The sequence below is a fragment of the Phyllostomus discolor genome, chromosome 10, assembly GCF_004126475.2.
Source record: "Phyllostomus discolor isolate MPI-MPIP mPhyDis1 chromosome 10, mPhyDis1.pri.v3, whole genome shotgun sequence".
NCBI lineage: Eukaryota > Metazoa > Chordata > Mammalia > Chiroptera > Phyllostomidae > Phyllostomus > Phyllostomus discolor.
The window spans coordinates 59,464,040-59,490,304 of record NC_040912.2 but is presented as its reverse complement, the minus strand read 5'-3'; the positions used below and the strand labels follow the sequence as shown (position 1 = coordinate 59,490,304).

The 26,265-nt window shown below is 35.8% G+C and overlaps 1 protein-coding gene and 1 long non-coding RNA gene across 3 annotated transcripts; one reads left to right on the top strand and one right to left on the bottom strand.

Annotated features, from left to right (window-relative positions):
- Nucleotides 1-11,795: 11,795 nt before the first annotated feature.
- On the bottom strand, nt 11,796-14,749 carry LOC118497142. Of its 2 annotated transcripts, XR_004899684.1 has the most exons (4): nt 14,665-14,749; nt 14,527-14,579; nt 12,655-12,751; nt 11,796-11,976 (listed from the first exon to the last, which is right to left on the bottom strand). It is a non-coding gene; the product is annotated as an uncharacterized LOC118497142 (long non-coding RNA). The 2 variants fall into 2 exon arrangements; XR_004899683.1 differs by lacking the exon at nt 11,796-11,976 and having other exon boundaries at nt 12,488-12,751.
- Nucleotides 12,403-16,147, top strand: GPR85 (G protein-coupled receptor 85). Its single transcript, XM_028525778.2, is given in 5 exon segments — nt 12,403-12,490; nt 13,596-14,079; nt 14,081-14,528; nt 14,531-14,710; nt 14,713-16,147. Coding segments are annotated over 4 exon segments (1,107 nt in total). The 5' UTR covers nt 12,403-12,490; nt 13,596-13,761; the 3' UTR covers nt 14,874-16,147.
- Nucleotides 16,148-26,265: the final 10,118 nt, after the last annotated feature.

Below are 26,265 nucleotides of genomic sequence, written 5' to 3'. Positions count from 1 at the left end.
AAATAATTTTAAATGTAAAAGGATTAAATGCTGTATCAAAAGACATAGGGTACTTATGAATGGATAAGAAAACATGACCCACACATATGCTCTCTACAAGAGAGGCTCACCTCAGAGAAAAAGAATCTACATAGACTAAAAGTAAAGAGAAGGAAAAATTATTCCAAACAAATGGACAAAAAAAAAAAAGCAAGGGTAGTAATACTTACATCACACAAAATAGATGTCAAAACAAAGGCCATAAAAAGAAGCAGAGAAGGATACTTTAATAATAAAGGGAAGCATCCATGAAGAAGGTATAAACTATTACAAACATATATGCACTCAACATAAGATCACCCAAATATATAAGGAAAATATTGAAGGACCTCAAAAAGGATATAGACAGCAAAAAACTTACACTAGGTGATTTCAACACCCCACTGTCAATGATAGATCTTCCAAACAAAGAATCAGCTAAGATATTGTGGCAAGAAAACACACTCTAGATCAAATGAACTTAATTGAAACATGTTGGGAGCCATCCTGCCTGGTTTCAGGGACAGAAGCCTCAATGATGTACAAAAAGAGTCTCACAGCTAGGGCTGAGTGAAAAGGCCTTAGGGACATAAGCCATTAAGAGACAAAAACCTATCCTCTCTCTCATATCCCCCTGCTAAACTCCAGTGGATGACTGGTTAGCCAATGATGGGTAAGATTCCTCAAGAGAGGAACAACCTAAGACAGGCACAGTCACAAAGGTACCATCAGGGAAGAACTTAAGGGACTATAGAGAAGGGGCAGAATAACCCTCACCCCTCAGGTTTGTCATAGCCTGAGTCCTCATTCTATCTGTAGTCTCCTATTAAGAAGTCTCCTAATATCTTGGCTGCTTTGCTCCCCCAGCCTGACTCAGCCTGAAAACTATGTCAGAGGCAGCTGTGGCCTTGTGCTAGGGCAGACAGCTCCTAGGAGCAAATCTGGCCTGAGAAAGAATGTACATTGTTTTCTTTGAAGCTTGCTCTGCCATGTTGGTAGGAACTAGACATTTGAGCTCAAAGCATAAGGAGTGAAACTTCCTACTTCATGATATATACTCCACCAACCCTGACCAGAAATATTTCCTGTGTTTCTTCAATTATTATCTGTAAATGATGTCAGTTTTTCATGACCATAGCTCTTTGGACATTGATTGATGAGCTTCACATGCATACTATGTATCTCTGTGTGATCTGAAATCAATAAATATGCAAGGGAAAAGGTGATGATCAAGGCCCCTCTCCTCTGAGAAATTGGCCACCTTTCCTCCCAAGCAGATCATGTCTTGGTAGACTTATGCTCATCTGAAACTGCTGGGGGAGCTTTGCTGGATGAAGCTCCCCCATAGATATATACAAATCCTTTCACCCAAAAGAAACAAAATATACATTATTTTCTAATGCACATTGGACATTTTCAAAATAGACCACATGGCAGGACACAAGACAAGCCTCATCAAATACAAGAAAATTGAAACCTTGTCAAGATTTTTTCAGATCACAAATGCTTAAAACTAGAAATCAACCTCAAGGAATAAAACTCAAAAACATTAAATTCATGGAGACTGAATAACATGCAATTAAACAATGAATGGGTGAAGAATGAGATCAAAAAAGAAATAAAAAAGTTTTTGAAAACAAATTAAAAATGAACAAACAGCAGTCCAAAACTTATGGAACACGGTGAAGACAGTCCTAAGGAGGAAGTTCATAGCAATACAGGCATACCTAAAAAAAGAATTAAAAAATTCATATAAACAACCTAACTCTACATGTACAAGAACTAGAGAAACAACAACAAACAAATCCCAGGGCAAGTAGAGGAAGGTAATAAACAAGATCAGTGCAGAATCAAATGACATAAAGACTAAAATAACAATTCTGAGGATCAATAAATCCAGGAGATGGTTATTTGAAAGATAAATGAAATTGATAAGCCTTTAACCTTTAAGCCTTTAAGCCTTTTTCTTGATAAGACTTAATAAGATTCATCAGGGAAAAAAGAGAAAGGACAAAAATAAATAAAATCAGAAATGAAAGAAGAGAAATCACAACCAACAGCAAAGAAATACAGAGGATGAAAGAAAGGCAAGGGTCAAGTCAAGGAGTGTTTATAAAAGACCCATGGACAAAGACAACTGTCAGTCTGTGGTGGGGGGAGACTGAATGTAAGAGATGGGAGGTAGGTAAGACAGAGTAATTTAATGCGGGGGGAATGAAAACAATTGCAATTTAACATCAATATAAAAGACTAAAAAATAAAAAATACAAAGGATTGAAAGAAGTTATTATGAACAAATATGACAACCAGAGTGGAATGGACAAATTTCTGGAAAAATACAATCTTCTAAAACTGAGTCAAGAAGAAGCAGAAGCCTGAATAGATTGATAACAGCTAGTGAAATTGAAGCAGTAATCAAAAAAACTCCTGGCACACAAGAGCCCTGGACTAGATGGCTTCAGAGGCAAATTTTACCACATATCTAGGAAAGAGCTAATTCCTATCCTTCTCAAACTATACCACAAAATTCAGGGGGAGTGAAAACTCCCTAACTCTTTTTATGAGGCCACTGTGATTGTAATTCCAAAACCAGGTAAAGCCACAACACAGAAAGAAAACTACAGGCCAATACTGGTGATGAACACAGATGCTAAAATCCTCAACAATATATTGGCAAACCATATCCAGCAACATTAAAAACATGATATACCAAGATCAAGTGGGATTTATCCCAGAGATGTAAGGATGGTATAATATACACAAATCAATAAACACAACACATAACATAAACAAAATGAAAGATACAAATCACATGATCATATCAAGAGAAAGTGAAAAAGCATTTTATAAAGTACAACACCCATTTATGATAAAAACACTCAGCAAAGTGGGAGTACAGGGAGCATATCTCACCATAATAGAGGCCACATATGAGAAAGAAATCTACAGCTAACATCATACTCAATAGACAAAAATTAAAGCTTTGCTTCTAAGATTAGGCACTAAACAAGGATGTCTGCGTTCACCACTTCTATTCAACATAGTTTTGAAAGTTCTAACCATAGTGATCAGACAAGAAAAAGAAATAAAAGGTGTGTAAATTGGAAAGGAGGAAGTAAAGCTGTCATTGTTTACAGATGACATGACAGTGTGCATAGGAACCCCTATAGACTCCACCAAAAACTACTCAACCTAATAAGTAACTTTGGCAAAAACAGCAGGATACAAAGACAATATTCAGAAATTGATGGCATTTTTATACATCAACAATGAAATATTAGATACAGACTAGGAAAAATTCCATTTACTATAGCAACAGAAAAATAAAGTACCTTGGAATAAACTTAACCAAGGAGGTAAAATATACTCAGAATACTATGAAACACTGAAGAAAGAAATTAAGGAAAACACAAATAAATTAGAGAATATACTGCATTCAAAGATTGGAAAAGTAATAACATTGAAATGTTCATACTATACAAAGGAATCTATAGATTCAATGAAGTCCCTATAAAAAAATACCAATGACATATTTTACAGATATAAAACAGTATTTCAAAAGTTTATATTGAACCATACACAATCCCAAATAGTCTCAGCAATTTTGAGAAAGAACAAAATAGGAGGAATCACAGTACCTGAAATGACACTACATTGTAAGGCCACTGTAATCAAAACAGTCTAGTACTGGCATAAGAACAGACACATAGATCAGGGAAACAGAACAGAGAGCCCCAGAATAAACCCATGTCTCCATGTCAATTAATATTTCACAAAGGAGTCAGGAGCATGAAATGGAATAAAAATAGCCTCTTCAATAAATGCTGCTGGTACATCTGGACAGGTACATGAAAAAAAATGAAATTAAACCACCAATTTACACAATACACTGAATAACTTAAGATGGATAGAAGACTTAAATAGAAGCCATGACACAATGGAAATCCTAGAGGAGAACATAGGCAGGAAAATGCCAGATATCCCATGCAGCAGTATCTTCTTCAATATATCTCCTATGGTAAGGGATATAAAGGAAATAATAAACAAATGGGACCACATGAAACTAAGTACTTCTGCATGGCTAAAGAAAACATCTACAAAATGAAAAGGGAACTGACTACATGGGAAAACACATTTGCCAATAATATCTTGGACAAGGGTTTGATCTACAAAATATACAAAAAACTCATATGAATCAACACAAGGATGACAATCCAATTAAACAACAGGCACAGAACTGAAAGTGATACTTCTCCAAGGAGGACATATGGAGGGCCCATAGACATATGAAAGAATGCTCAGCATCACTAGCCATCACAGAGATGCAAATTAAAGCCACAATGAAATACCATCTCACACTGCTCAGTATGGGCATCATTAACAAATCAACAAACAATTGCTTGCAAAGATGTGGAGAAAAGGAAACCCTGGTGTACTGTTGGCAATGCAAACTGGTGCAGCCACTGTGGAAAACAGTATGGAATTTCCTCAAAAACTAACGATTGACCTGCCTTTTTATCCAGTGAGCCCACTGCTGAGATACCCTAAGAATACCCTAGGAATATTGAAACACCAATTCAAAAGAACCTAAACACACCAATGTTCATAACAGCATTATTTACAATATCTGAGTGTTGGAAACAGCCTAAGTGCCCATCAATGAATGACTGGATCAAAAAAATGTGCTCCATTTATACAATCAAATACCACACAACAGGAGGAAAGACAGAACTCCTACCTTTCATGTCAGCATAGATGGAACTGGAGAATATTATGATAAGTGAAATAAGCTAGGCAGCAAAAGATAATTACAACATGATATCACTTATAAGTGGAACCTAATTAACTAAACAACCAAGTGAGCAAAATGGAACCAGATATTTGAAATAAGGAACAAACTGATAGTGACCAGAAGGGAGAGGAGAGATGGATTGTGGGGAATGAAGGGGAAGAGTCTAGTCAAAGAACATGTATAAAGGACATGGTAATGGAGAACAGGGTGGGGACTGACTGAGTGAGCCAGAGTGGGAGGGGCAGTGGAAAGCAACAAGGGAAAAAGGTACAACTGTAATTGAACAACAATAAAAGAATAAAAATAAAAATAATTTTAAAAATTAAACATGATGTATCACATAAACAAAGCAATGGAAAAGGTCACATGATCATATTAATATATGCAGAAAAAGCATTTGATAAAATTCATATTTATTTATGATAAAAACTCTCAGCAAAGTGAGAATAGAGGGAACATTCTTCAACATAATAAACTAGGAGCCTACATCATCCTCAATAGGCAAAAACTAAGTGTTTTCCTTAAGATCAGGAACAAGATAAGGGTGTCCACTTTCACCACTGTTATACAAGATGGTACTGGAAATCCTAGTCACAGCAATCAGTCAAGAAAAGAAAATAAAATGCATACATATTGGAAAGAAAGAAGTAAAACTGTCATTATTTGCACATGACATGATACTATATACAGAGATCCCTAATTATTTCACTGAGAAACTACTAGAACTGATAAATGAATTCAGTAAAGTAGCAGGACACAAAATATGTATCCAGAAATGAGTTGCATTTTTGTATACCAATAATAAAATATCAGAAATAGAAATTAAGAAAACAACACCATATACTATTGCAACAAAAAATAAGGTACCTAAGAATCAATTTAACCAAGGATATAAAAGACCTGTACTCCAAAAAATATAGAACACTAAAGAGTCTATGGCCATACCACCCTGAACGCGCCCAATCTCGTCTAATCTCAGATGCTAAGCAGGGTCGGGCCTGGTTAGTACTTGGATGGGAGAACACTGAAGAAAGAAATTGAAGAAGATACAGATAAGTGAAAGTACATACCATGTTGATGTATAGGAAAACTAACCTCATTAAAATGTCTGTAGGGTCCCAAAGTAATCTGTGAATTCAACCCAATTCTTAGAAAACAATCAATGATATTTTTCACAGAACTAAAACAAATATTCCAAAAATTTGTATGGAACTAACAAAAGGCCCTGAGCTGCCACAGCAATCTTGGGGAAGAATAACAAAGTTGTAGGAAGAAGGCTACCTGATATCAAACTATACTATAAGGCCATAGTAATCAAAACAGCAAGATATTTGCACAAAAAAAATAGACATATGAATCAATGGAACAAAATAGGAAGGCCAGAAACAAACCCATATTTTTATGGTGAGTTAATAATTGACGAAGAAAGCACAAACATATAATGGTGTAGAGATAGTCTATTAAACATATGGGTTGGGAAAATTGGACAGATACATGAAAAAAAAGAAAACTGAACTATCTTCTTGTTCCACACAAAGGAAATAAACCTTAAGTGGATAAAAGACCTAAATGTTAGACTTGAAACCAAAAAATTTTGGAAGAAAATATGGGCAGTAAAATGTTGGACATTTATCTTAGCCATATTTTTTATGATATGTCTACTGAGTCAGGGAAACAAAAGAAAATATAAACAAAAGGGACTACATCAGACTAAAAAGGTTTTGCACAGCAAAAGAATCCATCAACAAAATGAAAAGACAACCCACTGAATAGGAGAACATATTTGCCAAAGATACATCTGATAAAGGGTTATATTCAAAATTTATAAACAACATATAAAATTCAACACCATAAAGAAAAGTCCACTTTAAAAACTGCCAAAGGCCTGCTGAATAGAACTTCTCCAAAGTGGACATAAAGATGGCCAATAAACATATGAAAAAATGATCAACATAACTAATCATCAGAGAGATAAGAATAAAACCACAATGAGATATCATCTCATACTTATCATAATGGCTGTCATTAATAAATCAACAAATAAGTGTTGGTGAAGATGTGGAGAAAAAGAAGCCCTTGTGTACCGTTGGTGGTAATGCATTGGTGCAGCCAATGTGGAAGACAGTATGGAGTTTCCTCAAGAAATTAAAGAACCTATGCACCCCAATATTCATAGCAACACAATTTACAATAGCCAAGTGCGAGAAGCAACTTAGGTGCCCATTAGTAAATGAATGGATCAAAAAACTATGGTACATTTACACAATGAAATTCTATGCAGCAGAAAGAAAGAAGGAGCTCCTATCCTTTGGGACAGCATGGATGGAACTGGAAAGCATTATGCTAAGCAAAATAAGCCAGGCGGTAAAAGACAAATACCATATGATCTCACCTTTAACAGGAATCTAATCAACAAAACAAACAAGAAATATATAACCAAAGACACTGAAATTTATAACAGGCTGACAGTGACCAGAGGGGAGAGGGGAGGGAATTTCAGGGGAAAAGGGAAAGGGTTTGCACAAAGAAGTGTAAAGGACACATGGACAGTAACAAGGTGGGGTGGAAATGGGAGAGACGGGGGAGGGTTAGGGGGTGGGCTGGGATGGAGGTAAAAGGCAGAAAACTGTACTTGAACAACAAATTAAATTATTAAATTAAATTAAAATAAATTTTAAAAATGAAACTATTATGACTAAGGGATATCACTTTTGGAAACTATATCTGATATAACCCAAAACTTTGATTCGAAGGAATATATGCATACCTGTGTCCATTGGACCATCATTTACAACAGTTAAGATTTGGAAGCTGCCCAAATGTCCATCAGTAAATGAGTGAATAAAAATGCTGTGGTACATTTACACAATAAAATACTACTTGGCCATAAAAAAGGAATCTTACCTTTGCAATAGCATAGATGGACCTGGGGAGTATTCCACTAAGTGAAATAAGTCAGTGAGAATAAGACAAGTACTATATGATTTCACTTATATGTGGAATCAAATGCATAAAATAAACTAACAAAATAGAAACAAGCTTATAGATACAGAAAACAGACTGACAGCTGTCAGAGGGAAGGTGGTTGAGGGGCTGGGTGAAAAGATAAAGGGATTAAGCAAAGAAAAAAAAAAACCTCTTTGATGTAGACAACTGTATGATTACCAGAGGAAAATATGGGGTAGGGATAGAGGTTGAAGAGGTTAAAGGTGGGGAGGTGAAGGGTTAAAGGGACTTTGAGAATCCTCCCTGTTTACACCTGAGCTGTGTACCTTCATTGGAAAAGCAAAATATAGTGCTCTCTCCCAGGGAGAACTGGCCCTTCTTGCCAGGACATTAGTACCTTTGATCTTTAGCTGTTCCCTAGGAGAATTGGCCCTTCTCCCAGAGGGAACAGTTAGTCAAAATCATACAGGGCTCTTGGCATGTCGCCACTTTTGTCTAAAACATATTTAATCATAGCCCCCAAAGTGAGGCTTTGGAATCCTACCTGAAGGAAGGATGTTTCGCTCAGAACTTTCCCAGACAAACCCCGAATGCTACTGTCTCCAAGAGTCCTTAGCATCTGTGTTCCAGTGTGGTGATTTCCCGTCTGGTGATATATGCTCTTGATTCTTGCTTTTCTCTTTGCTCTCTCTTACTAAAGTTCTCAACTATTCGCTTTTGAATCGGGGGTCTTAGTTGTCTGTGAATCCAAACCTCCAAATTAAGTGGCCATGATCTCATACATGTCCCTTAACGGCACAGGAAGGTAAATGGAGAAGCAAGGAGGTTTGACTTTGGGTTGTCAAAGAACAAACAATACAATATACAGATGATGTATTATAGAATTGTACACCTGGAACTTATACAATTTTATCAACCAATGTCTCTCCAATAAATTCAATTAAAAAAATGTTTCTCTGAAAAAATTCCTGATGGGAATCTTTCTTAGCAAGATAGTTTCCAGAAAATTTACAAAAATTTTCTTTTCATACACAAGTTTAGATTTCAGTAAGAGTTAAGAATACCAAAGGCATGTGTACTTAAAGATTTAATGATAAGCTTTAAGCTGGAGAAATAGCACTTTAAATAAAAGATTAAAAAGTATTTTCTTAGAACTTTTATCCTGGCTAATTAATCTCTGTATTCACCAAGAATTGTTACATGCTGACACATATTTTCACATGAACAATACGTTACAACTAAAATACTTCATTTGACCATCATGAAACTGTGCATCACTTGGGGGAAAAAATGAAATATCCTATTAATTTTGAAAAGAAGAAAATTGCTATTTTAAAAAATTACATATATTTATTATAAGAAGCAAATTACATTAGACTTCCTAATCCACTGATCAATATAATAAATGTAACATTCCAAGAACTTGAAAACCTTTGGAGTCCTTCCAACCCAGGGTGGATAGAGTATTTTCCTGTTGTTGGCTTAGTTCCTCTACTCTTAATTTTCTATGTTTGGTGATATAAGGAATCAAAAAGAAATTAGCTAAGATCAAACAAGGTTATGATCTGATCACTTTGAAGCAATACATTTACATTTGATAACTTGTAGATTATATGAAATTTTTCTCAGTTGTTCAATACTTTTTTAATCCCTGTTGATGTAAGATGCAGACTTTACAGGGTGTCCAACCTTTTGGCATCTCTGGGCCACACTGGAAGAAGAAGAGTTGTCTTGGCCACACATTAAACACACAAACACTAGTGAAAACTGATGAGGAAATAAAAAGGTTTTAAGTAAATTCACAGTTTTGTGTTGGACCACATCCATTGCCATCCTGGGTAGCATGTGGCTGGCAGGCCACAAGTCAGGCATACCTGCTCCAGTACAGTTAATGGACTAAGTGGCAACTACCTTATTAATTTCTTGAGCCCCCTTGTGAAGCAAGAAAAGGACATATCATTTCCCAGCTGAAAAAAATCAAGAACTAGTAGATATAACCATACTCATTTGCAAAGGAAAAGTATAGCCTTAATATACCCTGAGATGTGGAAATGTAAGAATATTGCATATGCATTCCCCCCTATTTTTAAGGAAGCCCATACCTGTTTCTTAAAGTATATTTAAATCTTTGGATCTTGGTCCTATACATTTGGCAGAATAAATTTTTGGTTCATGGCCTGGCAGGACAGTCACCCTTTTAATTTACTTTTAAATAACTATTCCCTATTCCATACAACCAAATATCTGTGAAATCACGAGTACTCAGCAAATTTGTTTTCTATTTTACAGATATTTTTAAAATATGAAACTGATGAAATAACTCTTTGCCAAGTACACCAAGGCACTAATTGAGAAGTAAAAAAAGAACAAATTGAAAATATTTGACATTCCATAAAAATGAATTTGACATTTCACTTAGAAATTATAATACATCATATAGTTTTGATTTCTTCTGAATTTGGCAGAAAAGAGGAGTGTTTCACTTGAATAGAAATGTTGTTACTGCAGTACTACTGTAAGATTGATTTTTCTAGATTAAAGGAATGCCAGAGTTAGGTGCTTTATATATTTTTCTAACAATAAAAAAAATTAAAAATAAGAAACAAGAAAAAAAGAAAACAAATTGATATCTATATTTTAGTGGATTTAGGGACATCCCAAAACAAATTAGGAAAATTTAACATCATTTCAGTATTACCAACATAGGACTTTGTGTTGACATCATGACATTGAAGTTATCATTTTTAAGCTTTAAACAGAAAGCTGTACTTTGGTATAACCAATAGAAATACAATATGGAAATTAATCCATATTATCTGTATGTGATTGGCTGAAGTTCCCAGAGTGTCACATTCTCACTAACAGTGAGGTATTTACCACTGTTCAAAGATCAAATTATTACTGTGAAGATCTTTATTTTTTTCTGTTTCATTAACAGATTATTATAAAGCAGCAAGCATGTGTGAGGAGAAGTAGATGTTTTAAACTGGGAATTAATGGAAGCAAGTCTGCTAGTTTTGGGGAGGTGGGAGTTGTTTAAATGTTATATTACCCCTACAAACAATATTGTTCCAAAATGGTGAAATAAGGAAACGCATGATTCCAGAGTTATCCATAAGCACCCAGATGTCAGACTGCATGGTGTGCTGTGGTAGCATTGGACATTTTGGGCGGTGTAAACCTTTTTTTTTTTTTTAATTTCAGAGACAGAGAATGAGAGAAACATATTTGTTGCTCCACCCATCCATTCTTTGGTTAATTCCTGTATGCTCCCATACCAAGGGTCCACACCTGAAACCCTGGCTCATCAGTACAAGCTCCAACTAAACTACCCCACCAAGTCAAGTTTTATTAATTCCTTGTATTCTTAGTATTTTTCTTTGGTAATAACAAAGGGGAAAAAGGGAAAACACATACACAACTGCTTTGACATTACCAATCTACTGGTAAGTCTTAGATGCAAGAAGGAAAAAGAAAAGCTATCGCTCAGTGAGTTGAAATACGAGGAATCGTCATTTATAATTGGATATTTTTAAGTCATATTTATTAAGATAGACGGAGCTAAATCATTTTGCAGTTGTCTGAATTTAGCTTCTCCCTACTTAATACATATTTGTGTCATTTAAGAATAGATGACTTAAAAACAGGGCTGCTTTGTTCCCCATTGACAAGGTTTTTCTTAACTGTTCCTTAAAAATTTCTCTCTCCTGCTCACCCTCCCCTCTCTAATTTCTTTCTCTCCCCGCCCCCAGCTAACCGGCAAATTAAAGGTCAGCAGGGGAGATCATTTTAAAAAGAAACCTCACAAAGATTCCAGTGCTTCTGACCACTCTTAAAGAGTAAGGGAAAAATGTTCAGGGAATGCGAGGGCTCGGGCACTCCCGGAAAGGTGGCTTTTTCGTGAGCAGAGCTAAGTGTAGGCCTGAGTTCCTGAGCGAGTCTTTCCAGTCCCCACTTCCCAGGCGGGTAGGGGTAAGTTCAGATGCACTCACAATATTGCATATTCAACAGGATGGGGCATTCAGTAAATTCCGTCAGTTCTGGAAACAGGTCTGGGCTTCAGTTAGCTCCACCAAGTGTTGCGGTCCTGCCCGACCTAGCTGCTACCTCTTCTTTACTGCGGGAGACCTGCCGCTGCGACAGAAGAGGACTTGGCTGGAGCTCAAGGAGGTTCCAGCGCGCAGGCGCTGCCCAGCCTTGCCTGTCTGCTAGTGAAAGCACTAAGGCAGAAAAAAAAAAAAAAGAAAAAAAAAAAAAAAAAAAAAAAAAAAAAGAAAAGAAAAGAAAAGGAAGAAGAAAAAAAGAAAAAAAGGAAAGGAAAAGCCAAAAAAAAAAAAAAGAAAGAAAAGAAAAAATATCAGCAATTCATAGAAACAAGCTATAGTCTGTCGAGATATCCAATATCAACAGGTAGGAGGACCTACTCTCGGTTAACTTTGGTGGGGGGGGGGGGGGGGGGAGTGCTCACATTGTTCATAAAACTGCAGGTTTGCCGGGAAAGAGCTCCCTCCCACCCCCCACGCAGGTGGTGTTTTAGTGTGTGTGTGTGTGTGTGTGTGTGTGTGGTTAAACAATAAACTGCATAATGGAAGTACATCAGACAATGCATCTTCAGTAGGGTTTATTCAAAGCTCCATTTATGGAAAGCTTTACAAGGCTGAGGAATATCAGACTGAGAATCGCTGGGAACAGTTCCCTTGCAGCACAGAAGCAATCTTCTCTCCCCATCTTCGCGTATGTAATGCATGTCTCTCTCCCCTCTCCTCCTCCACCCCCCATTATAAATCCAGGGGGGCGGATTTCAGGTTTCATAATGTTGCATGATGAAATCAGTATTTACCAGGGGATGTACCAAAGGGGAAATTAAAATCATAGAACGCAGTTTTGCCTGGGCTTACCACCAGCATATTCTTGGCAAGTGAAAAAGTGGTAAAGGAAACATGTTTAGTAGGAATAACAGAAGAAGCTGATTTCCCTCATGTGGTCCCCAGACACCTGGGAGAAAATGTACATTTTCTTTTAAATGAAACCACTTAGATTTGCAACACAGATTATCAAAGTAAATGGAAGGCTTAATTGCCCAAGAAATACAAGGTAATGTTAAATTTATTTGAATCCAAGCATCCAAAATTTAAAAATAAAAGTGTATTATTTCTCTGGTGTATCCTCCTGGCCAATCTTTACATTAACCATTTTTAATAATCATGTGTGCTTAAAGAGAGGTGATTCGCCAAAACTGAGGTGGGGTGAGCTGGGGGTGGGAAGACAAAAAAATTAAATCACGTCAAATTCTGGGACAAGTTCCTATTAATTTAGAAGTCTAGTGTTTATGCTTTAAATTATGATTTAAGTTAACAAATGCTCTTACAATATGCAGCATGAATAGTGACACGAGTTAAAAGACAAATATTTTGCAAGGGTTCTTTGGATCTAAATCAGCAGAGACACTACCTATAAATACTGACAGATTCTAATAGACCTAAAATAAATGTAGGTAGTCTCCTTTCTGTCTCCTATTATCAATCGTGTAGATTCTTTTGCAATCACTGACTAATTCCTGGACTGGCATATTTTATGATTGTGGAACAGTATTCCTTTTGTCCTAAAGGTACCTAATAAAATGTATGTTCTCCAAAATAGGAACATTCTTCAATTTACCTAGCTCAAAAAATTAAGCAAGCTAATTCTCTGGATTCTCAAGCAAAATACTAAAGCAAATAATATTATTCAAAATTAAAACTTTATTTTACTTCCCCATAAATCAACAGCTTTATGTTAGCACTGCCTGATACCATTGCTTGTTAACTTAAGAACTGATAGCTCTTTTTTTCCCCCCTAGATATTCTGAGGCAAATCAAATGGAAGAAAAGAGAAGCATTACCACAGATTGGATCAGTTCTCTTTAGAGATTACATTTTCAGCAAAAAATGTATGGATCTATCTTTCCTGTTTTATCTAGATCATGAGACTTGACTGAGGCTGTAATCTTGATCTTCCATCCATCTATGGCGAACTATAGCCATGCAGCTGACAACATTTTACAAAATCTCTCTCCTCTAACAGCCTTTCTGAAACTGACTTCCCTGGGTTTCATAATAGGAGTCAGCTTGGTGGGCAACCTTTTGATCTCCATTTTGCTAGTGAAAGATAAGACTTTGCATAGAGCACCATACTACTTCCTCTTGGACCTTTGCTGTTCTGATATCGTCAGGTCTGCAATTTGTTTTCCATTTGTATTCAACTCTGTTAAAAATGGCTCTACCTGGACTTATGGGACTTTGACCTGCAAAGTGATTGCCTTTCTGGGGGTTTTGTCCTGTTTCCCACACTGCTTTCATGCTCTTCTGCATCAGTGTCACCAGATATTTAGCCATCGCCCATCACCGTTTCTATACAAAGAGGCTGACGTTTTGGACGTGCCTAGCTGTGATCTGCATGGTGTGGACTTTATCTGTGGCCATGGCATTTCCCCCGGTTTTAGATGTGGGCACTTACTCATTCATTAGGGAAGAAGATCAATGCACCTTCCAACACCGCTCCTTCAGGGCCAATGATTCCTTAGGATTTATGCTGCTCCTTGCTCTCATCCTCCTAGCCACACAGCTTGTCTACCTCAAGCTGATATTTTTTGTTTACGATCGAAGGAAAATGAAGCCAGTCCAGTTTGTAGCAGCAATCAGCCAGAACTGGACTTTTCATGGCCCAGGAGCCAGTGGCCAGGCAGCTGCCAATTGGCTAGCGGGATTTGGAAGGGGTCCCACACCACCTACCTTGTGGGCATCAGGCAAAATGCAAACACTATGGGCAGAAGAAGGCTATTGGTCTTAGATGAATTCAAAATGGAAAAAAGAATTAGCAGAATGTTCTATATAATGACTTTTCTCTTCCTAACCTTGTGGGGCCCTTACCTGGTAGCCTGTTATTGGAGAGTTTTTGCAGGAGGACCTGTAGTACCAGGGGATTTCTAACAGCTGCTGTCTGGATGAGTTTTGCTCAAGCAGGAATCAGTCCTTTTGTCTGCATTTTCTCCAATAGGGAGCTGAGGCGCTGTTTCAGCACAACCCTTCTTTACTGCAGAAAATCCAGGTTACCAAGGGAACCTTACTGTGTTATATGAAGGAACATTTATAAATCTTTAACCTTGTGAAACACTGACCCTCTCTATTAAGCAACTGTGGCCTGTAGCCACATCTTGAGAAGAAAGTAAAGAATGAGATTAGTGGTTATAATAATTTGGGCCACATTCAGCAGTCTTTGTAATCATTCAACTGTAATCTTATTTTAAAACTCAGAGTGATCTTGCTGACTGCCCATGAAGGTTTGCAATTAAGAAAGGACTGAACCTCTGCCCTAAGTTTCTTTATGTAGTTGAAAACTAGATAATATAATTAACAGGTGCTAAATATCAGTGCTAAATCACTACTTATGAAAAATATAAAAAAATTAGTATTGGACATCTTAATAAATCAAGTTGACGTGAAGTAAATATAGTAATAAAAACTAATTCTAGAAGTTTGAAGTTTTTAAACATTTCATACTATTATTGTTTTCATGAAGTCTAAAATATTTGAGGACTTAAAGTAATGTAATCCACTAAAGATATACCATGAATTGTTGGATTATCACACTTTTAAAAATCACCTTATAAATTTAGACGAACATTCCAAAGCAGTGTATTGGTTCCAATTAGAGTTTATTTCTTAAATTAATACCTTACTATTTCTAATTATCACTTTCCTTATCTACTTGTTAAATTGCTAGATTTGAACTATATTATGTTATTCTTCTTGATTGGGTATAAAATTTTTTCAATTCGTTTTATTTTGCAAATGCTAGATATTGGTCTGGAAGGCAACATTAATCACAGCAACCAATCACAATGAGCAGTTCTAATAATTTAGAATAAACACACATTGCCTTAAAGAGTTATCTAGTATATTTCATCTTATTTAGCACTGAAGCAAATAATCAAGGAAAATCAAATCAGTAACTGGTCATGGTCATGTATCTGGAAGTACATGGAAGATCATTAATTCTCTTTTTCCTTGTTCCTCACCTGGTTTAAAAATTAAGGTCTACATCATTGGGATAATGGGAGTTTTCTTCTGAGGTGTGCTACCCATTCTGGTGTGTTCTAAGAATGAGGCAGTTGATATATGTTTATATTTTTAAGTCAGTTGTTAAAGGGAGACCACAGCCTTAGTATGACATCCTGCACAATTTGTGAAGTGTTTATTCTACAGAAGGCACAGTCCTGTTTATACTTTCTGCACATTCAGTGTATTGGTCACTTAAATTATTTCAGATTTAACTTGTGAAAGCTTGTAATATGATTTCTGGTAGTTTAAAAATATATTGGAGTCTGAATCTCATTCTTTAAGATACAGATGTGTGAATTTCAATATAAAATTGCATTTGCCAAAACTTACCTGTGTGGCCTGTTACTTTTCTTGGAATATATTGTACAGTTTTTTTACAATAATTTTTTTAACCTAGAAAGCAGGCACAAACTAGGAAAACTAGCTTTATTATGGTTTTGCTTTTTGTTGTTTACTGTACTCTAGAAATGGAAATGCATTAATGATAGGGGGTATAAAGCTGATAAACTGACAAATTATATTATCACTAAAAGCATTATTTGATAGTTTGTCATAATTATCCTTATATTTATTCTTATAAGCCAATAATATAGAGACTTTTATACCTGCTTGTTGGTTCAGAATTTAATATAAATATCATGTTTTAATTTGTGGCAGAGTAGAAATGTTAGGTTCTGTATATTTAGCTTGTAAGAAGAGTGGTTTACAATAATGTTACTTATTGTTGTAACAATAAGAGTTGTTATTGTTTTTCATTGTTTTAATTTCTTTGGGGTATTTTGTACTTGAAAAATGAGTTTAGGAGTGATGAAACAGAAATTTTTATTGTTATAGTATATCTGTAAAGAGAATATAAATATAAATAAGGGAAAATAACAAATGTCTCGGTGATATATACAGTTATTCAGTTTTTTTCATATATAGACAGCTCAAGCTGTGATTTAGTGAGGACTCAGTTTGGCCTCATTTTTACTTTATACCAAAGTTGATTGGATATGAGACAAACTTTAATGTTCAACATTGGGTTGAATCTAGCAATAAGGTCCCCTTGGTGGTACTAAAATCATTATCCAATATACTACAACAAAAGAAATGATGATCAAAAGTTATTCTGGTAATATTATATGTCAAACTCAAAAAAATTATAGTAGATATAATTTCAGTGATCATATTTATAGAGAGTTTTGCTTAGAGGTTCAAATACCACCAGCAATCAGGAAAAAAATCAGCAATGATCTTGAGGACAAAGAGAAACCAGGTTTTATCAATTCTTGATTTAGCTTAGTCACCATGATCTTTGTATATTTGAATCCTAAGTTCCAACATTGATAATACTATACACAAAATCACAACAAAAAATGGGTGTTAAAGTTCTCCTCAGGTCCTGACTGCACAGTTACACAAGAGAGATATTTCAGTTCCTTCAAGAGACCTAGAGGTCTTTTTTTTCTTATGCTTATACCTACCTGCAAGTTAGCATGAGCACACCTGGGTAAAGGAAGGCATTAAGATGCCCGCTCCCATGGCACTCAAGCAAAGATGGGAATAACCTGTGAAACAGGATACATATCTCTTATTATTAAAATATGTCACTCCCTCAATATTTTTATTGGCCCTTATTGGAGATAAACAAACAAAACTCGCTAATCTATCAGCTGAAAAATTTACTTCTGTTGCAAATACAATTGAACATATTTACTATTGTAGATACACATTCCTTTTTGGCCGTGTAATAGTGAGTTGTGTTGCAACAGGTGTTGATATAGTTGAACACTTACATGTATTCCCCATTAAATTTACCTTGTTCCTTTATTTTATTCCACCAGTACTATAAACTGTATTGTTATTAAGACAAACAAAAAGACCCAACTCATATTAGTTTCATATAAAAAAAGATAAGATGACATATGGTAATGTTTCAAATTCTATTTAAACACATTAAAGTAGATGGTTATCAGAACTGTGGGTTATTTACAATTCCAAAATCTTGTGAGTTTGGTTTTTCTATGCAAAATACATCACTTTCATGTTTGATAATATTCTCTTATAAATGTTTTGAATGGAAACTGAAGGGACTACTAAGGTCATTGTTTATTGCTGACTCTTGTTCTCAGGGAATGCTAGTATTCTGTGACTTTCTCTGTTCTCTCAGAAACTTTTTTACATTGTATTGAAATGATAGAATTACTTAATTTGAAGGATAAATTCAAAGATAGTCTATGTAGTGGTCAAAATGAAGATGTCCTTTGTAAATGACAGGATTGTTTCTTGACATCAGCCAAAACAGTCAAATAAATTAAAGGGATATTGAATACTGGAGCAATGGAGAAAATATTTGGGGGGACTAATTCTTTTTTTGCCTTATAGTTCAATATAACAGGGTCTAAAATGTGTTAAAATTGTGTGGCTTTAACTTTATAAAAGAATTGTATAAATAAGGTCTGCTTTTTAGAATAGAGAAGGGGCTTTTTAAAACATTTTTTTTATTGTTCAAATACAGTTTTCTGCCTTTTACCCCCACTGCTCCCCCACCACCTCAGCACTCCTCACCTCCCTCCTGTTTCCAACCCCCCTCATTATTGTCCATATGTCCTTTATAACTGTTCCTGCAAACCAAGAAGGGGCTTTTATATTATCTCCTTTTGCCAAAGAGAGGATGTCCATTAGCTGCTCAAGCCCTTTTGATTAAAAGGAATTTAGAGCCAGTTTTCCTCCCACCAGATCAGGCACTTAATACAAGGACTGGAACTTTAAAAGCCGTGGAGGAAAGCAGAGAATGGTTTCCCTATGAGTGATAGAGAAAAAGGCTACAAGAAGCCACGGATGATTTGGGGTTTGGAAATACTCACACCAAGCATCCATAGCCACCCACCCCCACACTCAACCTCCCTCCTTGTGGTACCTTGAGACAACATCATCTTCAGAAAGACAATTTTTCGAGTTTGGTTTGGAGACAGAGCACAGTTCCTATTTTTCTCTGTGTGTGTTTGTAAAATAATAGATTCTTGACACAATATTAAAATTGACATTGTAATACATGTCCTGGTTAATGTATTTTGAATAGAAATAAATAATATTTAACTTACACATATATTCAAGATCACCAGGTGAAAAAGTAAGTCATTTGTTTTCTCCTCCATGAGAAAAAGAATGTTGAGAGAGTTAATTTCATCCAGAAAGGAAAAATACATTGTAGTCATTTTCAGTAAGCATTTTACCTAGCCATCATTCAGTTCAACAGTTATTTACTGCATGTATGAACTTGGGAAAATTACTTAACCCTACATGCCTCATCAATAAAAAGGGGGCTACATACCTTCTGGTGTTATTGAGAGAAGTCGGTGATTCTATCCTTGTGAAGCCCTTAGAAGAGAGTCTGACATTTTAAATAAATACTACTTTTTACTGACTCTCATAGTGCACCATCTAGCAGCAGAAATACAAATTATGAGACACATGTGATAAGTGCTATAAGGTACATATGTGAGATAAGTGTTAAAGAAACACAGACAAAACATTAACTTGAAGATGGGAGAAGGCAGGTGAGATAAAAAAGGTGGCGACTTAATTCAGTACTGAAGGATAATATTAATTGCATCTGCTTGACAAGTTAGGGCAATTTCAAATGGGGGAAATAAAGTGAACAAATGGCAAAGAGAATTGAAAGCTCAGGGCATATTCAACATAGAGATCCACTAATCAGATATATAATGTAGTGTGGCTGTAGCTTTGGTACCTGGAAGGGGAGGGCCAACATGGCATAGAGATTAAAAAACAAGACTTGGAAGTTTTCATATTCATTCTGTTTCCACTAGCTTTATGATCTTAAACAAATTAATTCAACCCTTTGAGTCTCAATTTGCTTATCTGTAAAATGGGGAGTTGCAACCACTATTTTATATTTTTGCTTTGATTAGATGATAAATAATAATGGTTATTAAGTACTTACTATGGACCGAAGATTGTTCAATTTTTTTCATTTACTAGCCCATTTGAATATCACTATAAGTACATACTATTATTTCCTTACTTTATAAATAAATAAACTGGAGCCCAGAGAAGTTAAGTAACTCAACACAAGTTATAAGTAAGCAAAACATGGATATAAAGCACTTAGTATGGTACCCAGCGCAGAGTGAACATTTGGTAAATGTTGGCTATTGTTGCTGTTGTTTTGCTGCTGTTGTGATTTTAACAAAATAACTGAACAAGGTTAGAGACTAATGGGAGCTGAAGTGATTGAGCAGAAACAGAACTCCAGCCTTCAGACTTTGGCTTCACCTGCTGTTCTCCCTCTTTTCCCATTGAGAACATAATGGAAAAAAAGAATAGTAGTTTGTTACCCAATGCCCCTCTATGCTTTCACATGGTATCATATTCAACAAATCAGGGGAATTCACCTGCTCTTTAAAAAATTTATATGGAACCGTAAATGGCCCCAAATAACCCCAGCAATATTGAGAAAGAAGAACAAGTAGGAGGGATCACCACACCTGACATCAAACAATATTACAAGTCAACAATAAAAAATAACCTGGTAATGGCAAAAGAACAGACACATAGATCAATGGAACAATAGAGATCAATACAGAGCCCAGAAATAAACCCAAGTCTCTATGGTCCATTAATATTTGACAAAGGGGACAGTTCCATAAAATAGAGTATAAGTACCTCTTCAACATATGGTGTTGGGACATCAGGACAGCTACATGCAAAAAAATGAAACTCAACTACCAACTTACACCATACAAAAAAAAATAAAATCAAGATGTACAAAAGACAAATGTAAGTCAGGACACCATAAAGGTCCTAGAGGAAAAGATAAGCAGGAATATCTTAGATATTCCACACAACAATATTTTACCAATATGTCCCCTAGATCAATGAATATAAAAGAAAGGATAAAAAATGATGCTTCATCAAAATAAAAAGATTCTGCATGGCTAAAGAAAATATCAGCAAAATGAGAAGGGAACCAACTGTATTGGAAAGTATACTTGCCATTGAAATCTCAGACAAGGGTTTGATCTCAAAATATACAAAGAACTCACATGACTACATTCCAGGAAGACAATCAACCCAATTAAAAATTGTAAAAAGGACCTAAAAAGACACTTCTCCAAAGAGGACATACAGAGAGCCCACAGACATATGAAAAGATGCTCAGCATCACTAGCCATCAAAGAGATGCAAATTAAAACCACAATGAGATACCACTTCACAGTAGTTATAATGGCCATTATAAACAAATCAACAAACAATAGTGCTGGCAAGTTTAAGAAGAAAAAGGAACCCTAGTACATTGTTGGTGGGAATGCAGACTGGGGAAGTCACTGTGGAAAACAGTATGGAATTTCCTCAAGAACTAAAAACTACTTTTCACTCAGCATTTCACTATTGGGATTATACCCTAAGAATCCTGAAATACTAATTGAAAATAACCTATGCACACCAATATTCATAGCAGCACAATTTAGAATAGCCAACTGCTGAAAGCAACCTAGGTGCCCATCAGTAATTGAGTGGATCAAAGAACTGTGGTACATTTACACAATGGAATACTATGCAGCAAAAAAAAAAAAAAGGAGCTCCTACTCTTGCAACAGCATAGACGGAACTGGAGAGCATTATGCTAAGTGAAGTAAGCCAGGCAGTGAAAAACAAATACCGTATGATCTCTCCTATAGGTGGAACCTAATGGACAAACAATCAAGAAAGCAAAATATATCAGAGACTTTGAATAAAGAACAAACTGTCAGTAACCAGAGTGAAAGAAAGAGAAGGATAATGAGGGAAAATAGTGGAAGGGCAGTCAAGGAACATGTATAAAGGACACATGGACAAAGCCAAAGGGGATAGGTTTGAGGGTGGGAGGAGGGGATGGGTAGGGTGGGGGGGATATAGAGACAATTGTATTTGAACAACAATAAAAAATCTCCATTTTATACAGGATATGATGAAACTGATATAGAACTGAAGAATATGAGACAAATCTAGGTAAAACTCTCCATGTGGTATTTGATGTATAGATTACTTTTATATTTTGAGTGATGTAATTTGAGCAATGTTTGTTCCTTATCTATGGAATATGTCATTGCTATTTTTATAGTGATTGCGTTGAATGTATAAATTGCTTTGGGTAGTGTGGGCATTTTCATGGTGTTAATTCCTCCAATCTATGATCACGGTATATGCTTCCATTTATATGTGTCTTCCTTAATTTCTTTCTTCAGTGTTGCGTTGCCTTCTTAGTACAGGTCTTTTAACTCCTTCATTAGGTTTATTACTATATATTTTATTATTGTTGTTTCAATAGCACATTGGAATTTTTCCCTGATTTCTGTTCTGATATCTCATTGTTGGTGGACAAAAATGCCTTTGATTTCTGAATATTGACTTTGTATCCTACTGTTTATCCAAATTCACTATTAATTCAAGCACACTTTTGGTGGAGTCTATGTGGTTTTCTATATACATTGTCATATAATATCCACAGTGACAGTTTTATCACCTCTGTTCCAATTTGGATGCCTTTTAGCACTTTTCTTTTCTGATTGCTGTGGCTAGGACTTCCAATAATATGTTGAAAAGAAGTGGTGAAAGTAGACATCCTGCTCTTAATCCTGACCTCAGTGGGAAAGCTTTTAGTTTTTGCACATTGAGTATGATGTTGGCTATAGGTTTCTGATATATGGATTCTTTTTTTATATAATTTTATTTTAATCATTGTTCAAGTACAGTTTTCTGTGCTTTACTCCCATCCCAGCCCACCCACCCCTCCCTCCCATTTCCACTGCCCCTTCCCCAGTTTTTGTCCATGTGTCCTTTATATTTGTTCCTGTAAACCCTTCGCATTATCCCCTGAAATTCCCCTGAAATTCCCTCCCCTCTCCCCTCTGGTCACTGTCAGCCTGTTCTCTGTTTCAGTGTCTTTGGTTATATTTTGCTTGTTTCTTTGTTTTGTTGTTTAGGTTCCTGTTAAAAGTGAGATCATATGGTATTTGTCTTTCACTGCCTGGCTTATTTCACTTAGCTTAATGCTTTCCAGCTCCATCCATGCTGTTGCAAAGGGTAAGAGTTCCTTCATTTCTTTCTGATGCATAGAATTCCATTGTGTAAATGTATCATACTTTTTTGATCCATTCATTTACTGATGGGCACCTAGGTTGTTTCCAACACTTGGCTATTGTAAATTGTGCTGCTATGAACATTGGGGTGCATAGATTCTTTTGGATTGGTGTTTCAGGGTTCTTAGGATATAAACCCAGCAGTGGAATTGCTGGGTCAAAAGGCAGATCCATTTTTAGTTTTCTGAGAAAATTTCATACTGTTTTCCATAGTGGCTGTACCAGTCTGCAATCCCACCAACAGTGCACTAGGGCCCCCTTTTCTCCACAACCTCTCCAACACTTGTTGTTTGTTGCTTTGTTCATAATGGCCATTCTGATTAGAGTGAAATGGTATCTCAATATGGTTTTAATTTGCATCTCTCTGATAGCTAGCAATACTGAGCATCTTTTCATGTGTCTCTGGATCCTCTGTATGTCCTCATTAGAGAACTGTCTGTTCAAGTCCTTTGCCAACTTTTTACTTGGATTGTTTGTCTTCTTAGAGTGGAGTCGTATAAGTTCTTTATATATTTGGGAGATTAAAACTTTGCTGAGGTATCATTCACAAGTATGTTTTCCCATACAGTTGGTTCTCTTTTTATTTTAATTCTGTTTTCTTTAGCTGTGCAGAAGCTTTTTATTTTGATGAGATCTCATTGGTTTATTCTTCCCTTTGTTTATGTCCCTTGCTCTAGGGGACATGTCAGTAAAGATGTTGCTGAGTGAAATATCTGAGATTTTCCTGCCTATGTTCTCCTCTACAACTTTAATGGTGTCATGGTTTATATTTAAATCTTTTATCCACCTTGAATTTATTTTTGTGTATGGTATAAGTTGGTGCTAGAGTTTCTTTTTTTTTTTTTTTTTGCACGAAGCTGTTCAGTTCTCCCAACACCATTTGTTGAAGAGGCTATCTTTACTCCATTTGATGTTGCTGTCCCCTTTATCAAATATTAAGTGACCATAGAGGCTTGGATTTATTTCTGGGCTGCCTGGCCTGTTCCATTGCTCCATATTCCTGTTTTTATACCAATATTAGGCCGTTTTGATTACAGTGGCCTTGTAATACAGATTGGATCAGGTATTGTGATCCCTCCCACTTTACTCTTCCTTCTCAAAATTGCAGCAGGTATTTGGGGTCATTTATGGTTCCATATAAATTTTTGAAGTGTTTGTTCTATGTCCCTGAAACATGCCATTGGAACTTTAACAGGTATTGCGTTGAATGTGTAAATTGCTTTTGGTAGAATGGACATTTTGATGATGTTAATTCTTCCAATCCGTGAACACAGTATATGTCTCCATTTGTTTGTGTCTTCCTTGATTTCTTTCTTCAGTCTTATGTAGTTTTCTGAATACGGGTCTTTTACCTATTTGGTTAAGTTTATTCCAAAGTACTTTATTTTTCTTTTTGCTATTTCAAATGGGATTTTTTTCTTGATTTCTGCTTCTGCTGTTTTATTGTTGGTATATAAAAATGCCTTTGATTTCTGGATATTGACTTTGTATCCTGCTGTTTTTCCAAATTCATTTATTAGGGCAAGCAGTTTTTGGCCGAGTCTACAGGATTTTCTATGTATACCATCATGTCATCTGCAAACAATGACAGTTTTGTTTTGTCCTTTCATATCTGGATACCTTTTATTTCCTTTTCTTGTCTGATCACTGAGGCTAAATCTTCCAATACTATATTGAGTAGAAGTGGTGAGAAAGGATAGCCTTGTCTAGTTCCTCATCTGAGTGGAAAAGATTTTAGCTTTTGCCCATTGAGTATGATGTTGGCTATAGGTCTCTCATATATGGCCTTTATTATGTTGAGGAATGGTCCCTTTATTCCCACTTAGCTGAGTGTTTTTGTCATAAATGGGCGCTCTACCTTATGAAATGCTTTTTCTGCATCTATTGATATGATCATGTGATTTTTGTCTTTGATTTTATTTATGTGATGTATTACATTTACTCATTTGTGAATATTGTACCATCCTTGTATCCCTGGGATGAATCCCACTTGGTCATGGTGTATGGTCTTTTTAATGTATTGTTGGATGCGGTTTGCCAATATTTTGTTGAGGATTTTAGCGTCTATGTTCATCAGTGATATTGGCCTGAAGCTTTCTTTCTTTGTTGTGTCTTTATCTGGTTTGGGGATTAGGGTGATGCTGGCCTCATAAAAAGAGTTTCAGAGTCTCCCAACATTTTGAATTTTCTGGAATAGTCTGTGAAGGACAGGGGTTAGCTCTTCCTTAAATGTTTTGTAGAATTCTCTTGTGAAAGCATCTGGTTCAGGGCTTTTGTGTGTTGGAGTTTTTGGATTACTGCTTCAGTTTTGTCTGCTGTGATTGTTGTGTTCAGGCTTTCTGCTTCATCTTCATTGAGTTTTGGAAGATTATATTTTTCTAGAAATTTATCCAATTCACCTAGGTTTTCAAATGTCTTGGCATACAATTCTCCATAGTAATTTCTTACAATCCTTTGTATTTCTGTGTTATCAGTTATAATCTCTCCTCTTTCATTTCTGATTGTGCTTATTTGAGTCTTCTCTCTGTTTTTACTGATGGGTCTGTTTAATGCTTGTCAATTTTGTTTATCTTTTCAAAGAACCATCTCTTGGATTCATTGATCCTTAGAATTGTACTTTTAGTCTCTATGTCATTTAATTCTTCCCTGATCTTGGTTATTTCCTTCCTTCTACTTGCTCTAGGCTGTCTTTGTTGTCCCTCTAGTTCTTGTAGACGTAGGGTTAGGTTGTTTGTTTGAAATGTTCCTATCTTTTTTAGGTAGGCTTATATCACTGTGAAGATTTCTCTCAGGACTTCCTTTGCTGTGTCCCATAAGTTCTGGGTTGTTGTGAATTCATTTTCATTTCTTTCGAGAAACATTTTGATTTCTTCCCTAATGTCATTCTTGACCCATTCATTGTTTAATATCATGCTATTAAATCTCCATGGTTATGAGTATTTTGGGTTTTTTTTTTCCTTGGGTTTGGTTTGTAGTTTTCATTTCCTTCTGATTCGAGAAGATCCTTGGTATAATTTCAATTTTTCTGGAATTTGTTGAAGCTTGCTTGTGTCCTATCACATGGTCTATCTTTGAAAATGTTCCAGGTACATTTGAAAAGAATGTGTATTTAGCTTCTTTGGGGTGTAGGGCTCTATATATATCAGTTAAGTCTATTTCATCTAGGGCATTGTTCAATGCCATAATATCTGTTGATATTTTGTTTGGAAGATCAGTCCATTTTTGACAATGGGGTGTTAAAATCCCCTACTGTAATTGTGTTGCTGTCAATATCTTTCTTGAT